The sequence below is a fragment of the Metopolophium dirhodum genome, chromosome 3 (assembly GCF_019925205.1).
Source record: "Metopolophium dirhodum isolate CAU chromosome 3, ASM1992520v1, whole genome shotgun sequence".
Lineage (NCBI taxonomy): Eukaryota > Metazoa > Arthropoda > Insecta > Hemiptera > Aphididae > Metopolophium > Metopolophium dirhodum.
This window is the reverse complement of record NC_083562.1, coordinates 16,227,475-16,246,976: the sequence shown is the minus strand read 5'-3', so window position 1 is coordinate 16,246,976 and position 19,502 is coordinate 16,227,475. Positions and strand designations below refer to the sequence as shown.

Here is a 19,502-nt window from a genome sequence, read left to right as displayed (position 1 = left end):
CGTTCTTATAATTATTTCCAATTGATTACACAGATGAGTTTTTTATATGTACATTTGAATTGGTACTAACAAGTATAATTATAATTATCAATTAAAAATAGTTTTGGTTTTATTTTATTATAGTTATATCAACATTAACAGCGTTCTTAATATTAGGTGTATTCAGTATTTTGGAGGCTGTGATAAATATCACGTGTTCACTGTTAATATTATATATTATATAAAGTAAAAATATTGTCCCTCCCTAAAAAAGGTTGGCCTTAGTCTTGACCACATGGTGCAAAAGTTCTGGCGCCACCACTGCCTAATGGAATTACAGACTACAGTTAGAAGGTATGTCCAAAATAAATATTAATAATCCATTTTGACCCTGTCTTACATATTTAATTTTAACTTTCAGCCCTTTCCACATCCTTTTTTTCAGATAAAATTTCTGTAATAAAATTACACTTAATCATAAAAAAGACAAGTCGACAATTACTATTTTCTATTTTCATATCTATCTACTGTTACTAAATCCTTCAAAAATCCACAATCTCAAGTCTAATTTGACACAGTTCAACAGTAAATTTTGGAAAAAAAATAAAGCAGACTTTGCTAATACAGTCATAATTTCAGAAAATTACACCGTTAATGGTACCTACCTTTTACAATAAATGAAAAATACCATCTAAGAACAACACTATTTAAGGTAAGTACACAATATTTATATACATATTATAATATTATATATTTGTCTTATATGTATAATCAAAAGTAATTAATCATTTGTAATATTTATTATGGCTACAAAACTAGATTGTCGTACAAATTCAAAATAACTACTTATAAATGATAGTAGTACGTATAAAACTAAACAGGTACCGTCAAACGGGCCAACTTGGGTCAGTTTTGAAATTCTATTAAAATAACTTTAAGATTAATTAATCTAGAGGTATTTTAAATGTAACATTTTTTTTAGTTAATGTTTGATTTATAAATGTCTGTTGTATTTGAACCATACAAATTATTCCTTCTATGTTTTTTTTGTATTTTTCCGCATGTTATATTGAATTTCAACAACATGGGGCACTCATGTTTTTCTTATGAAAAACCTATTTTATAATTTACTTAAACCAACTTGGGGCACTTTTTAAAATTTTTAAAAAATACTATACAATTTTCTGAATTTAAAATATTTTTTGTACATAGTGAGTATATATTAACATTAAAAAAAAATAAAACATTTTTGCTGACCAATTAAATAAGTATTATAATAAAAATAAAAATAATAACATTCTTGTTAGGTATTAAATAATAGGTAGGTAACTTTCTTGTTAACCAATTAATTATGTAAGTAATATTAAAAAACCAGTGTTGAATAACGGTGGCTCAAGTTAGACTAAATAAGTAAAACGTAATTTACAGAAATGTATGCAGGATTATAATAATTTATAATATAGAGTAGTAAATTTAACACACGTCCAAACATATTAAATATTATCAATTTTTATGTAAAACGTCTAATTCAATGAGTATTAGTGTATGTTTTTGGACCTTTTCAAAATGATAGACATTAAACATAAAATTAATTAATAAAAATTAATACTTATGTTCAAAATTTGATGCTGCAACACTACCAAAGTGATTTTAAATATTGTTAAGATAACAACAGATTATTTGTATCACATTAAATAATTGATAAGAGACCATTATGGAGGTAAAACTAAAAGATAATATTTTTGGCCCAAGTTAAACACACGCCCCAAGTTGGCCCGTTTGACGGTAACTCACTAAAGTCATATATTTTTTCAAATCAATCCTGCTAATAGTTACCGTTAAAATCGAGTAAATCGTATACAATTTTCGAAACTAAAATAATAATTTTGCATTATAGATACTGAGTGGAACAATGAATGTGTTTATTTATTTTACAATTATGTATGTGTGGTTTTTTTTTTTACCTTTGTGTACACGGTAAGTTGTCGGAAAAATAATGATTCACAATAATATCATAAAATATAGGTACTTAGTAATATCATAGGCTGACTGACCGTCTTCGCTCAGAATCGTTTTCATATACAATGTTATTATATCATTTAATTTAAATTTAACACCGCTCATTACAGTGACCCACTCACCCACTTGTAAGCTACTATACATCAGAGCGTCACCAACTTACCCGCTTTTTTTTGTTCGTCATCACCTTTTGAGCAGTAAAAATGCTTCAATTTTCTACTTCAGCCCCTTTTCTGGTTAGAAAATGAATTTCGTTAGTAATTTGGGAGGTCAATAGTAAAAAATTTGAAAAACTAATAACCATAGACACTTTAAACTGTCACTAAATGTTTATATGAAAATTGTCTATACATGATGAAATATTGAAATGTTCAAAATATTTTGACTCTTTTTGAGCTGTTTCACCCATGGTAAATTTTCGAATTGTTTCAATTATTGTCGGTAAATTAATTGTTCGATATAATATACCTACTTGAAAATTGAATATAAGGATACGTTTTTATGAGCGTCTGAAGTTAGAATTTTTAATATCTCGTCAAAATCGTAAAAAAATTCAAATCATTTTGTAGTAAGAAATTATTTAGAATTTTTGTTTTCATATCTAACATTTTAAAATTGTATACAAGATTCTCATAATTTTTTCTATATTTGAAAAAAATAAAAAAATTACCGGAAAGTCAATTTATATTTTTATGAGCGTTTGAAGTTCAATTTTTTTTATTTTTTAACATTGGACATTCACCCGTAAATTAACGATTTACTTATTTTGCTATAACTTAAAAAGGAATAACCGTAGATACTTGACATTTTCTCCAAATGTTTATATTTTTATATTTTCAAACTTTTAAATTATATCTTATACACACAGTGATATTTTCAAAAGCAATTTTTTCGAAAAATATTAATTCAACCTACTGTATTAGTAATAGTAAAATAAGTTACTTTTAAAGCAATAATAAAATATCATAAAATATACTTTATAATAATATGCTGAGAACCCGTTTTCGTCTGGTAACGTTTTTCGTATACAATGATTTTATTTCGTTGAATTCAAATTTTACACAACATTACTATGACCCCTAATGTACCTAATGTATAGTAGAGTGATTCCTACTTGCCTACCTTTTTTAATATGATTTTTTTTCATTTTAGAATACAGTAGCATAAAATGTCTTGATACTCAAACTTTTATATTTTATATTATTTTAAATTTAAATTGTATTTTATAACTATATTTCATATTATATAAAATGTGAACCTATACACCAAATATGTTTCATGACACTCGTTATTTTCTTGAAAAAATACATTTATAGTAACATTGTTTGAAAGCTTAATAAGTAATCTCGATACTCTTAAGTCTAAGCAAAGAAAGCCATATTTAATTTTTAAGTTACAATTTAAAGAATAATTACTTTTTTTATACAATTATAAATTTTAAACAATTTTAAATAAATTAAATTAAATACTCGACAATTAAAAAAAAAATCCATGCTAATATTAGTTTTATAATATGAGAAATAATAGAAAATAAGTTAAAATGAATAGTTAAAGTTTACTTTGTTTCCATAATTCATTATTAAAGTACCTTCTAGAGTTCAGAGCAATTGAAGAAATAAATCTTCCATGAAAAAGAAACCATTCGTTGTACAACATACGTATTATATATTATTATGTTCTGCGGAAGAAATAAGTCTTTACACGATACAAATGCGACATGCCAGTTTAAAAATACGGGGTGGCCATGTTAGTGTATTTACTATTTAATAATAAGTATAAAATATAAATAAAAAATGAATAATATATAATTAAATCCTAAGACTTTTTAATTATAAAACATTTACTCAATTTAAATTAACATTTATTTTATTGTGATGAATATTTTTAATCTATGAGTTCAGTTGATAAATTATCATTTAAGTTTGACAGTGAATTTAATAATTATTTAGAAAGTTAAATTATTCATAAAAATCGATTAAATCTGACAAGGGTCATACCTAGTTTCATAATTATAATTATTATTTATAATATATAACTCAAATGTAGATTAATTCTAATTTATTTTTTTTTATTAAATAATACTATGAGTTAGATACCACCCAGTATTTGTGTATCGTATATTATGCATCTATAATACAATATTAAGTGGTTTCCTGTTTCCGGAGTATTTGAAACCATTTGGCATTTTTTAAAGACTTTTCCGGATTTACAATGCTTTAGTTTCCTATCCACATCCACACCGATAAAATTGTACTATTTTTTTTAATTCAGCATCATTATAATAAGATACGAATTTTTATGACTTAAGTCAGTACTATGTCTTCTTCAGACTTAAATGTACATGAGACATGCAAGTGTTTTATATATTATCAAATTCACTGAATTCTTTCTTTCCTTTCAATACTAATATCTGTGTCGAATTTTCTGGAACCTGATTAAATTTAAAAAGGTATATTACATTTTTAAATCTCTAATATACATTTTATCACCATTGTATTTTCTAATAAACATCACGTATCAATAAAGTATAGTAGATACTTAATAAGGTATTATATTATATTATTTAAAGATTTTAAATAGGTTCAAATTCAAAACATAGCATCTGTTATAATTTATAACGCCTTATCATGTATCACTTAGTATATTACTTTCTATTCAACATTTTAATTGGTAGGTAGGTACCTAATACAAAACCAATTCAAATTGAAGGTCCATCCACCGTAATATTTAGTGAAGTGAAACCATTTATTTTAGACAGTAAATTAACTTATATTTAACTTTTATTATTAATTTTTATTTAAATTTACCTAAAATAATTGATTTTGAATTTTCCAAATTAAATACCTACTATTTTTACTTATCTATATATTAGATGATAAAATTGTTTTTATAAAAACACATAAATACTTGATTTGTGTAATGACAATAATTTATTGAAAAGAAAATATTTCAATACTATAAAAATACAGTTTTAGACCAGCTTTAAAATAAGAATAGAAGTTTTTAGTTGTTTTATACTCTGAGTGGAGCGATGAATGTATTGATTTTACAATGATGATATATTTTATAGTAGAACAATTTATTCGATCATCAACATACGCGTAACTTTTTTTTTATAGACATGTACACATTTTGACGAAATTGGATATTTAAACCAAAAATAACGGTATATGTTATTTTGGTATAATTCAAAAAATATTACTCCTAGGAACTTGAATTTTTTTCCATAACATATAATATTATAAACCGTACCCATTATAATATATATTCATCAAAATATTAGTTCAACCTACGTAACCGTGTAACTAATATGCAATATTCTTAAAAATATAAGCAGACAGGCTACCTCCGCTCAGAATTGTTTATCGTATACAATGATACCATTGAATTGAAATATAGGTAACACATAATATATTATATTATGTAGTGGACTACTCAATGACTCAATGGCCAACTATACAACAATTAACGAAGCCAGTGCCCCAGTTTTTTTTATCATAAGGTATTAACATATTATAATATTTATTATACTATGTGGCATTGGAAGGTACTACGGACAAATTTATGAGGAGTTGAAAGAAAGTTGAAAACAAAACCATTAAAAAGATTATAAATGCATACATTTATTAAAATTAAATAATATTAATTATTATTTATAAAATATATTTTACTCCTTTAAAAACTTCATAAGATAGCTATAGGCCCTTTTAAAATGTGTATTAAAATACTTTTAATTGTCTTTATTTTAATAATATCATTAAATCTTTAATTAATATTATACAATTCACAGCAAGATCAGATCAAATAGAAATAACTAATTATTTTGAACTATTACAGCCCTAATTAACCAATAAATCTCCCTGAAATGAATGTAATTTTATAAATTTGGAACCTTACAAAATAATTTGCAATTTTTTTTAATTTTGATGAATTTAGTCAAAATTCTGACTTCAGACGCCCATAAATAAATTTTACTAACAACAACTTACGTAAACTCTTGTACTACATTTTTAAGTATCTTGACCGAGTGAAAATTGTTTTAACAATAATTTTAAAAAAGCTAATAAACATAGAAATGTTCTTATGCCTATAAATAGCCTATAATATAATATAATTATGCCCAACAAGTGTCAAAATATTTTGAAAACTTAATCGTGTATAAAAAATGGTAAACATACGATGAAAATATAAAGTCCTACCTATTTACGGTAATTAGTTTTTAAATTACACCAAAAAAAGATTTTGTCAAAAACTGGTTTTTGCGTAAAAATCCCACTTTTTCCTTAATTTTTTATTTGTTTTCCGTCAATTTTAGAAATTACTATGAATTCTCAAATTTTACCTTTTAAAAGTACAAACTAGATTCATTTTTCCATCAGAAAAGATGCTGAAGTTAAACATCAGATCATTATTTCTACTAGAAAACATTTTTACAGGCAGAAAAAAACACACATTATTGTAATACATTCATCACTCCACTCAAAATCTAAAATTATAATTTACTATTATACTATAATGTTACTCATTTAATAATAAAATATTGAATAAAAAAATAATTGTAACAAACAACTAAAAAGTATTTAAATTGAATACGTATTATTAGTTACTGCTACCATTTAAATAAAAATTATTATTACTTACATAGGTTTACCCAGAGGCGTATTTAGGGGGGGGCGACGGGGGGAAATTGCCCCGGGGCGCCAAATACTGAGCCATCAAAGGGGCGCCGTTGCTAGAGGTTATGACAAAAAATTTATTTTTTTATTTTATTAGATTTGTTGAGAAATTATATTAGTGATAACTGATAAGTAATAACCTGTATCTTTCTTATAATATTTTTTACATTTCCATATACATTCCTATATATAATGGTTTTGAAATTAATACCGATATCCAATTTTTCAGGTTTGTGTTTTGAAATTAATCACGGTTACCAATTTTTTTCGGTTTCGATTTTATAACAGTTTATACCGGTTTTAAGCCCTGTAACTTTTAACTGGCGACTGTCGACTTTTAACGGAGAGAAAAAGTAAATTGTAAATTAGAGGGGGCTTAAAAGTTTTTTGTGACAATAAATAAAAGGCAAGTGAGAAAAAAAAGGGTGCCAAAATGTGTGTACCTAGGGCACCAAAATCGTAAATACGCCTCTGGGTTTACCTTTATTTTTAATAATTATCAATAGATAATATAATATTCACATTTCAATATAATTAAAATTAAATATAATAACGAATAATGATTATAGAAATACATTGTCAAATTGTATATTATACTCACTAAAACTGGATTCTCCCATATCACCGATCATCACGTCAGACTCTGTAAACAAATGCATCAAGTTTTAAAAGTTTAAATGATTTAGAGTAAAAAATTGTATGTATTAGTCAAATATAATACGAATCAAAATTCAGCTGAAATTACGTGATTTTATCTTAAAAAATAAAACCAGGGAAGCCACTTTGCTGTATAGTAGGTTTCGAGTGTTTTTCGTCATTGTTTAAGTCACTGTTGTATGTATTCAATTATAATTGAATTATTAATCATAGCATACAAAAACAATTTCGATCTCAGATGGTGTTTCAACCTCTATTACTAAAAATATATTCTATAATGTTTTATTTTTTTTATTAATTATCCCGCGGCAACTTAGGCCATTAGGTGGTTTTTTACTGTGGGGAAGGCTACTGTAGGTTTACGTGTGTTTATTAGTTTGGCAGAATTTTCTAGTGGGCACCCGTAGGTATCCGCCATGCCCGGGTGGGGGATGGTGGCCCCTCACTCCAGACACTGTAACTGCCCGAAGAGAAGTGCCGCCCGTGGCCGGATTTCGAACCGGCGAGGGTGTGCGTCGCAACCGACGCCTTAGTCCACTCGGCCGCTCCGTCCCCCATTTAATAATTTATTTATATTACTAGAGTATTCTTGATTATGCTACTGTAGAACATAATGCTGCTAGTATTAAAACAAGTATTTTAACCCAGTTATTAAATGAAGTATAGTAATAGACCCATAGACTAAGTTTTAGTTTTAGTTTAATTGTGTGAATTTTTAATACTATAATAAAATATTTTCCTAGAATTAAAAGACTATAATATAGTTAATATGCATGAATACATTTTTGTGATCTCTTTGTAACTCATTTGTTCCAACTTAAGCTTCGCTTAATGAATTGTGAATAATTGTTTATTTAGATTCTAATTATATAATAAAAATTTGATTTCTAATATAGAAAAAAATACTGTAATATATTTTCTATTAATAAAGCACCATTTTTTAACCACCATAAATCAATTCAAAGATTTCAAATTAAAAATAAATAAAATAAAATGACTTATTATAGAATAATATTATAGCGGTTATTATGATATTGTATTATTTGTATTACGACTATTCACTTACAAGTCAATACCGACATACCACAAAACGGTTTGAATAAGTTCATGGTATAAACAGCACAAATTGGTCTAAATATTATCAAAATTAAATTATGTATAGAAAATAATAGGTAATTTAAGTAAAAGAGGAATGAAACAAGTTTCTACGATTAATATTTTTTCAATAAAATTAAATACAACAAAACATTACAAACTGTTTGAAGAGTAATCGTTACAGCCCGCGTGGGTATGAAAATCCAATCTTTCTAAATTTTAACGTCAACCACTAATTAAAAATGAATTTGGGTTTTTTTTCTATAAGAAAATATTTAAGGAATATTGTATTAAACTTTCAAGTTTAAGGAATAACAATTAAATTTAAATTAGAACTTTAAGCACACATAAAAAATTAAAAATATGTAATTTTGATATTTTTTTAAGCTCCTAGAAGAATAACTTATGGGGAATTTTAAATTATATTTTCAAGATTTTTAGCTAACAAAAAAAATAGTATCATCATCAAAAATCGCAATATTTTAAATTTCAAATATTGTTGTAGGTAGGTAAGTATAGCACAAAAAGAACAAATACAGATTTTCCGTTATTTGTTTTAGTTTTTCCAAATTATTATTAAGGGCACTGGATATTATTTTACTATTGACCTCCCTCCCCTCATCACACTTCAAAAGTACAAAGTAAAAGCTGTATCGAATTTGCTACAAGCAAAACACACATTGCATTGTAAAACCAATCCACTTGTCGCCCTGCTCAGTTTAAATGTGTTAGTTGCAATACTACGATTAATAATTACCTACTAATGGTCAATACAATGTACTAATTATAAATTTTTTTCTCGCCTGGTTGAGTGATAAGGATTTACGAATTTTATATAAATATAACTCTTTATTAAGATTATTAAAAAATAATCAAATATCCTCAACGTTTTAGACTGAGCAGAACGATGACTATATTATTGGTTTCACAACTATGTATTTTTTGTGTATTGTCACTTTTTGGAGCAGTAAAAACTAAAAATACTTCATTTATCGACCTTGAGATTGGTTTCTGATAGAAAATCGGATCTATTTGGTACATTGTGGTGCAATTTATTTTTCCGCTACCTTTTGTTTTATCCTAATCAATACATTTTTCTTTACTTAAAAAAAAGGTCAATAATAATAAATTATAATATGCCTAATTACATACTATTATAATAATTTATAATATAATAAAATATGTGATATTTTTAGAAAATATTAATTCAACCTGCCGTATACCTCAATAATTGTAAATTAATTTACATATAGTAAAATAAATTTATAATAAAATATTATACCTAATTAGTAATTTAGACTGACGGTCTGTATCTACCCAGAATATTTATTCATATACTTAAATGTATCGTTAAATTTAAATTTAACACATTCTTTATAGCAGCCTACTCAATGATGAGACACACTCAACAACTACTACACAACAGAGGGTGTTCCCCGATTTTATTTATCAACATTAACATCATCATAAACTTTTAGACAAAAATAATTAACATTATTTATATTAAAATGGTTAATACCCATTCAAAACTTATAACTAAAATTTGTATATATTAGATTTTTTATAATATTTTGTTTTTTGTACCTACTATCTGTATTACTAATACAGTAATACCTAATAATATAATACATTTAAAAAATCTTTAACAGTGAATTTTTTTTACAACCAGCCAAACATTAAAATCACTTTTCGTTTTACTTTAACTTCTTCGTTAAAAATAGTTATCTTGTGTGTAATTATCATTACCGTCTGTTTTTGGTTTTCTAAATTCTAAATTTTTTTTTTAATTTGTATACAGCAATAGGTATGATATATTGTTATAATATAAATGTTTACAAACATTTTTCATTTCACTTATATTTATGTGTATATATACCTAAACTATAAGAATGAGAAGAAAGATATCCATCATGCCTGAAAGTGGAAAGGTCATTTCAACTTCGTAAATGTTTAATAATATAAAGAAAAACAATTTTTATACAACCATCAGTGATTAGGTTAGGAAGCCACGGTTACTGCTAATATGGTATCATAAAACAATTTTATTTTTAAATTAATTTTGGTTTATGAAGATGGTAATTTCTATCATCTTCCAACAGTTAATACAGTTTAAATAACAGACTTATTGTTCTCTGTTACTTTGTAATATTTCTATTCACACAGTAAGTTTACGGTGGAGATAAGTCAATATAATTTCCAAATCAAAAATAAATCTTCTATGAAAAATTATTAAATTCTATTTTTATGCTATTTGTAAGTAGCATTAAGTTGGTAGGTACTTTATATTTATATTCGTATTATTCATTTATAATGAGTTTCATTTTTATATTTTGTTTACAAAATGTTCAAATTAGAAATATAATATATTAATGGATTACACAGTTATTTATTCTAAACCTGGGTATCCCCAATACGTGATATTACCTTAAATGTTTATAATGTATGATGTACAAATAAGAAAAATTGTTTAAGTGTTGCGAGTTCTTTAAATATTGAATATCTGATTTGGGGTTCATCACTTTGAAAAGGATGAGAATCGATGTAATTATAAACACGTCACTCTTATAGTAGCTGTGATACAATTTTTTTATTTTAATAGTTACCTCGCTCGCGTAACTAAACTAACTGTTTTAATATTTTATAAAGATTATTCAAAACAAATATTTAAAAACCACCAATTAGTACAATAAATCGTTTTATAGCTCTATATATATCATACAAGCATATTGAATTTTTAGATAATCGTTCTATCAAATTTTGAGACCTAAATGTTTGTTTACCTAGACATTAAATAACACGATACATTTTATTTTACTATATACGAAGGATATTGTGACTGTTTTTAAAATTATTTCCTATAATAATAATAATACTTATAAGTTTAACACTTGTGTATAATATTTTACGTTAAGTGTTGAGGACTTGGTTTTATTAAATTTCTATATTCCGCAATAAAATCACCTAATTTATTTAATTTTTTTATAATTTAAATCATATTTGCTTACTTTTACACATAATTGCGAGTAAAAATTTTTGAAAATGTTATACTAAAACCAATTAAGACATTCATTTTTGTCTTAGTAGGTACCTACATTCAACGAACATGTGCATTAATTTATTTTTAAACATTTAGTGCCTCATTATGAATCATTGTCTGTCTCCTTATCACCTTATTTATAGTATATATTAATTTCTCTGACTACCAGACTACGTGTCTAGTATCTACTATCTACTCTTATTAACTATTATTAATTATTTATCAGTAGGTAAATATTTACATTTCTACCAAATCAATAACGGATTTCACAAAAATTGCAGTTTATTATGAATCTCATAATTTTGTTTGAGTACGTTACCTTCAGTTTACTAGAAAAAATATTTGAGATTTATTTTATTAATTTTCCAAAAAATTTTCTTAAACTCTATAAGCATAAAGTAATTTTAAAATAATAATTTGTTTTAATTTTAAAAAGTCACAATTAATATTTCTCAACTCTCAAGCCATACTTTAAAGAAATATAATTATATTTCAACTATAACATATTTATTAAATTAAGCTGCTACCTAAAGCACATACCTACATAAATAGTACCATAATATAATATTTCTATTAAAAATATGAATATATTTTATACATACAGAGTAGATGAATTCAATATTCTATATTTCTATAATATGTAGAAATGAATATTTACAATTTTGACAACCAATTCATTATATACTCATCAATCACAATAAAAAAAAAGATAAAAGAAAATAACCTTTCAGTAAAATATATTGAGATTTATTTTTCTTGACAATCATTGTGTTATTCTATCACAGTTCTAAATACAATTTTCAAGACTAGACTGACGTGGCATTCACTTATATTTTTATTTTAAGTCTATTTCATCTTTTGTCAATTTGACTGACGAACCAATAGCATAAGTATGGCTAAAGATGTGAACACAAACATCTGGACAATTCACAAATAAACTGCAAATGACAAACAACATTCATCAAATTAGCAACAAATGACCATTAAAAAAAAATGTATATATGTATTAACGTATACTATTTAAGTTATTAAAATATACTATAAGAATAAATTAAATATAATAATTAATGAAATACAAATTATTATAACCAAATACCTATTTTATTTTATTTATACAGAATATAAATAATATTTATTATTAATGGACTTTTTATTCTTAATAATTATAATAATTTTTGAGTAGAAAGCATATACATTTCTTTTATTGCCATACATAATACCAAGTATCAATAACTGTACAATCTATAAGTAGAAATTAGTTTAAAGTATTTCGACTGAATTAAAGGCCTTCTATTCTGGTACACTACTCAATTTCATTAGACGTTATGAAGTTCCGCTTCAAATTCACTGATGCAAGCTTTGGCAACCTCAATTAAAGCATTGGTTCAGTAATCTAAACAAATAGACTAGACTTCTGAGGTCAAACAGGATGGTTCGTTATAGATATGTGTATGTACAATATAAGCGTACTATCTTTCTAACTTAGCGTAACGTTGCAATAGGTAGGTAAAATTATTATAATTATGAAACTGTGGGAAATTATTTGCGAATTCAAATTTGATAAAAATGTATAAGTATTCTTATTGAAAGGTTCGTCTAAATTTGTTTTTTTTATCTATACGACCCTTGAAGTTAAAGATTGAAGCATTTTGAATGCTCCAAAAGGTGATACACAAAAAATAAATTAAAAAAAATACACGCACATCAGTGTAAACCCAGTATTAGTTGTATAATTATCCGTTCCCCTAAGAATCTAAAATATATACCATATAAACGTATACATTATGTGTATGGCCATGTGGAGAGGGGGCAAAGGGGATGCACAAAAATACCGAAGTCACCAATATTTTAGAGGCTCAAAATTAAAAGAAGTATTTTAGTTTCTGTTGATTTGTTTTATACTTATCTTAAATATTTTATGACAAAATAGTTGGAGAAAATTAACTATGATAAAAACGTTAGGTATGTTCGTTGTTGATCGTGGCATATTGAAATATGCAAATCAATAAAATTAAGAATAGATATGATGGTATTATCTATTGAGTCGAATCAAACGAAATAGATTCCTATTTGAATGATATTAAACAAGAAACAAAATCAACAAAATATAATCATATTTATTTCTATTAACATTTTTAGACGTCCGTCGGCCGTCATAGAGAAATGTTCGACAACACCTCAAAAAATCAATAATTCTAATAAATATTGGTTTGTTAAGTGTGACGCCCCTTTAAAGGTATGTTGTTATAATAATACATTCAAAATCAACAAATAAATTTGAAATATTTTTTAATGAAGCACAAATAATGATCAGCGTAAATAAATTATCGAATAACTAATATAGTTAAAACGTAGAAATGTTTTTTTTTCTGATGATGAACCTGGTGATAAAATTATATTTTCTCATCAGGACAAAATTAAGAACAAAACATGGTGCGTTCTTTGCTAAACTAAATAAAACCAAAGTTATACATACAAAGTCATGTGACAAATTTAAATTTTTTTCTGGCATAAAAATATTAAATCAATTAACATACATAAAAAAGTATTGATGATTTGAAGCTGGGAGCTTGTGAATATTTTAACAGATGATTTTAAAGTCGAATTTACTGGGGAAATCGTTCAGTTTAAAAAATAGTTTTTTAGTAAAACAAAAAATACTAAAATACCTCAATAATACACCCCAAATAATATTATTTTGAAAAAATAGTTATTTTTCGTTTAATAGGTATGTTTAAAAATATGTCAACATTTTAACTTGAAATGTCAATAAATTAAATCTTGCATTTGTATTTAAAGCTAATCGTACAAAAATCAAAAAAAAATCTTGAAAAATCGAAACTTAAAAAGTAATCTAAATAACAGAAAAAAATCTATAATATTTTGGGATTTATTTCATGTCTAGAAATTGCTAATATACATATTTGGTGAAAATTAAAGATTCTACAAACATTCATTTTTAAATTACAGCAAAAAAATTAAATTGGTTTTATTGAAATCTTGCTTTACATCTTGTTTTTCCATATTATTTTCCCCGATTATTTTGAAAAGTATTGATAATTTTTACGTCTGATGTCCCGAAGTACCGACTAGATCCAATTTGATTCCAGAAACCACTCTCGAAGTTGAGATTAAGGCATTTTTTCTTTTTTGGACGTGTACACAAACACAAAAAAAATAATCATCATTGTAAAATCAATACATTCATCGCTCCACTCAGAGTATAAAATATAATCAATGACCATGTTATTGCAAATAAAATTAACCATTGTTTTTAGTAGGTCACTTGGGTTAGATTTGTTTAATTTACGTTTTTAGTTTTTAATTTTAAAGTGAAGTATCATCGTGTTCGAAAAACCATTCTGAGTAAGGTTCATTATAAATAAAGAAACCGCATTTTGGGTCAAAATATGCATAAGTTTGTAAAAAAAAGGGTTAATGTTTTTTTAATTGTATATAGAGATAGTTATAATATTTCTTAAATAATCTCTAATGAAAATGTCATGTATTAGTTTCAAATTTCTGTTCATAAAAATTTAGTTTAAATTACCATTTTATAGCGTAAACCTCTATATTTTCAAAAACGTTTTTATATATTTTTATTTCTTTTAAGACTATTTAATTTAATTTTCAATTTTAGCTTGTGCACGTGTTCAATTGCAAGTGTTTAATTTCTTACTGATTTAATACGATTTGTATTCTTATAGACCCTAAATTATAATTAAATGTTTTTTACCTTAGAAAGTTTTTCCAAGGTATAAGTAATATGAGTATTACCTCTATCTTACATCATCATACCAAAAAGCAAGAATTATATAAAATGTACTTTTTAATTTTTTAACACAACTAATGAAAATAATACAATAATTGTTTATTTAGGTACCTATTTAGTGATTCTTTTAATGTCATACTCCATAATTGTATTTCAATTATACATATAATTAAATATTTATAATTTATCAAACAATTTAACAGGAGACTAAAGTAACACAACTAAAGTAACACAAAAATAGTCTTATATTATGTATTAACCTTGTTAATCTCGATAACCTTGAGTGTGTTTGATCTTATTGGTTGATTATTTGTTTTTCTTGTTAACTAAACAGTAAACAAACTTGTAACAAAATAATTGCAACTTTATTAGATAGCACAGAATTATAACAGGAAAAGTATTTATTTCTATATTATTAAATGTTAAGAAGATAAATAAATTAGTAATGGTACAATTAAAAAGTATTTACGTTTTTAGTTAAATTTGAATTGAAGATAATCATTTTTTTTTTAATATTGTTTTTTCTTTAGATTCCGAAAGAAGCCAACTAAATGTTATTTTAACAATGTTTTGTGTTATTGTACCTTCAGTAAACATTTTTTGGGTCAGTAAGATCTCATAAAAATTCATACTGCACTTTTATAGATTGAAAATTAAATACATATTGTACTTTAATGAAATCATTTTTAAATTGCATGGTAGTGTTTTTGATAGCATTGGAAATCAACAAACAATAGCTGAATAAACAGAAGCAAGCATCCGTCTTTAATAGAGTTTTGAGCATTTTTGTTCAAAATTGTAAGCAATCATTCAAAATCGTTTTTCAAATTCAATTATCTAGTCATTATGTCTGTTAAATTAAAAGACACCTATCGTACTTAACAGCAGGAGTTGGAGTTCTAGTCTTGCGTCTCAGTTTGTGACATTATAGTACTTGATATTTTATTTTTTTTTATTATTATGGAATACTATGGATATTCAAACAGAATACAAATGTATTAAAACTCTTAGGCCTATTTTTTCCACAATTTTTATTTCTTAACATGTCCATATATTTACTATTATAATGAAAATGTTATTTTTAATTAATTCTTTGAGAGAAAATATTCATAAATATTGATACCTATATTTTTAAATGATCCCAATAAAACCATTGTTTAGGTTAAAAACAACATACATTTAGAAAACAGTATTCTCCAATGACATTTTTCGTCAACGAGATGACCCGTGTATATTAATATTTTTTTTTACATTATTTGGGAATTGTCTTTAGTTTGTTGTTTTTATTAGTTTTTACATTATTACATTTTTCATTAATAAAAACATAATGTAAATAAGCAGGTATAACCTTTGAGTTATTAATTTATAATTTTAAAATATCTATAACGTTGTTAAATATATTTTTAATTATTCAGGAAAATGTTGGACTGCTTTTGAAACTAAGTAGAAAATATTAAATTCCAAATTTCAAATTATTATTAGTTGGTATTAACGTTTGTGTACCGACATCTTACAGTCCATATCAACGATACAAAAATTATAATTATTATCCAAGTCGCTGAGAGCTATATAGTTTTAAATTTAAGTTAATATTCTTTATTTCATTAATTCGTAAGGGTACTAACTTTAATCATATTACAAAATCATGATATAAATATTTAAATTATAATTATTTAAGTTTGGTTTAAATTCTAAAATGGTCATTTATATCATACGTATAATAATTTATTAATATAAAATATTGATTGTTTTATTGCTCACCAAAAACAGTGAGATTGACCAGGAACTTAATTTTTGGCTCAGTGTTTACTTGGCATTCATAAGAACCCATGTCTTTAGGAGATACATCTTTGATCTGCAAATTCCAAATAGCCGAATCCCTAAGAGGATGTTGAATCCCAAACCGGCCATCGTTAGTAAACAAATGTGGTCCAGAAGTAAGTATATGTAAGTCACGCATTCTAATCCATGACAAAACCTAAAATGTTAAAAAAAATTAGATAAATTAATACAGTTATTTTAATTTTCTTATAATAATAACACATCAATTCAATTTTAAATATTTGAACTGTTTAACCCCGGATTTGCAGTGAATAATTTTTTTTTAATGTAACATTTTGACTGCTAACAATTCTTCTTAGTTTTTCAAATACTCACTTTTTATTCAAAATTAAAATTGCGAACTCGCATAAAATATATTAAAGGCTAACTATAAATATCATAAAAACTTCCAGCATTACTTCTAAGCAAAATACCATCTGCAAATCCACAAGAACTATACGAAACCATTTTTTATATTTTAAAATGTAGGTTTACTAATATTATATTATAATATTTGAATCATTTGATTATCATCATTGTAGGTACACAATGTAAAAATGTAAAAGCAATAATACAACGCCCATACAATAAATTGTATTTTATTTTGATTTGGTCGTTAATAAATAGGTACTTTTTTATTATTGTGTAATTGTTTTTAAATAATAATTATATTTATTTATCTTACATAGATACAATTTCTGTAAATGAATGCACTAATAATTCGTAGCATAATTTTAACTATAGTGAGTAGAAGAACTTGGTATTTATATTTATATTATAAAAAATTGTGTAAATATTCTTATGCAATTTTCAACTGCTGAGATAATAAAATAAACTGTTTGAATTGCATAAATAAAATACAAATTTTCAATTTTAAAATGTGTGTTTTATACATGAATAAAAATATCTTATTGCTCAAGAATTTATCAACCATACAACACAAGTATCATAAATTTCAAAGTGCTGTCATCGCACAGGGATCAAGTTTTTTATAAAAATAAATCAAGCCACGGTTTGAATTGGTACACGAACATCGGATATGAAAAACGAATTTTATGTTTCTCAAATTACTTTAAAAGTTTCGAGTACAAATATCCAATCACAAAGCTATTCAAAAATTAAATTTAAATCACACCTCGTGCCACCATTCCATATACATTTGGTCGGCCTCCTAATATAGAAATGTTTTAGTTTTGTATTTCAGTAAGGATCCATTCATTTTCACATAAAACTCCGATAAATCTTACTGAGCATAAAGTGATACGGGTAAATGTTTGCTTGGTTGAAATAAAGGAGACAGATTAGCCACGACAGGGTAAAGGCCGTACCAAATAATTCACACATTATGTTACACGATGTGTAAAAATATTGCCTAATATAAACCACCTCTTTCTTGTTTTGGACGAATGCCTGCAAAATGAAATCTACAACAGCATATTCAATATTCAAAGAAAACGTACAAAACAATATTATTCTGTCGAGAAGCTGATCAAAATATTTACATAAATAAAATAAAAGACCACATTCACATAATGTATCTTATAGTAAACTTGGTTTAAGTAAAGAATTTAAAAATGTAAGTCTTAGAACTATCTGCTATTATATGCAAATTGCAAAATGTATATACAACAGTCAATATTATAAAATGTATATGTATTTGAAGAAAAAATAATACAAGTTACACAGTTAAATATTGATAACCACTTTCATAGACTTAGAATTTGTTAAAAAAAAAAAAATTACATTTTGGAAATACCTATTTGTATATCTGAAGTTTGTTTTAATTTTTGAAATATGTGAGTACCCCGATATTTTATTTAAAACTTATACTAGAATAATTTAATACGTCAGTTTATGCCTGGGATGTAGCACATTATTTAGTTATCAAATATTTTAGCCCTTAGGAGTGGTAGGTAGGTAATACAATGACATCCTATAAGACAGTGCTATACTACACATTAAAAATATTGACATTATCCTACCACACTACTTAACTTTCTAGAACATTAATATATAATAACGTCAATAATAATATTGTAATCAAATATGCAGAAGTATAATAATTAGATCGTATTATTAGTATTTGTGCATAACTGATCTAAAATCTATAAATGTTAACATATTATGCAATTATTCCAGGTGCGAATCGGGCCTGTAAAAACCTATTAACCTTCTATTATATAGAAGGCCCCATATTCAGAAAAATTCACAGGAGAAATTAGTATTTTTACCATAAAAGTAACATAATTTCAACTGCAGTAATCACACCAATAATATATTATCAAAAAGTATTGATTTATAGTATTTTATAAAATTAGAAATTATTGTAAAATTCAGAAATTACAGTTAAAGGTAATAATGATTTAAGATGTGCTATCCTTTAATTATGGCCCCGTGGCGCTTATTAATGAAGGGCCCCGTGCCCCCGTAGTACAAGGGCCTACAG

General features: G+C 25.2%; 1 protein-coding gene across 2 annotated transcripts in view; it reads right to left on the bottom strand.

The window, feature by feature from the left end:
- Nucleotides 1-19,502, bottom strand: part of LOC132941440 (lachesin-like) — a 77,122-nt gene that overhangs the window by 19,999 nt on the left and 37,621 nt on the right. The window contains exons 3-4 of one of the 2 annotated variants that reach the window (XM_061009490.1): nucleotides 16,997-17,213; nucleotides 7,276-7,317 (exon numbers count right to left, since the gene is read on the bottom strand). In XM_061009490.1, the coding sequence (XP_060865473.1) occupies nucleotides 7,276-7,317; nucleotides 16,997-17,213 (259 nt within the window). The remainder of the gene's footprint in view (nucleotides 1-7,275; nucleotides 7,318-16,996; nucleotides 17,214-19,502) is intronic. The other variant, XM_061009491.1, reaches the window with a different exon arrangement.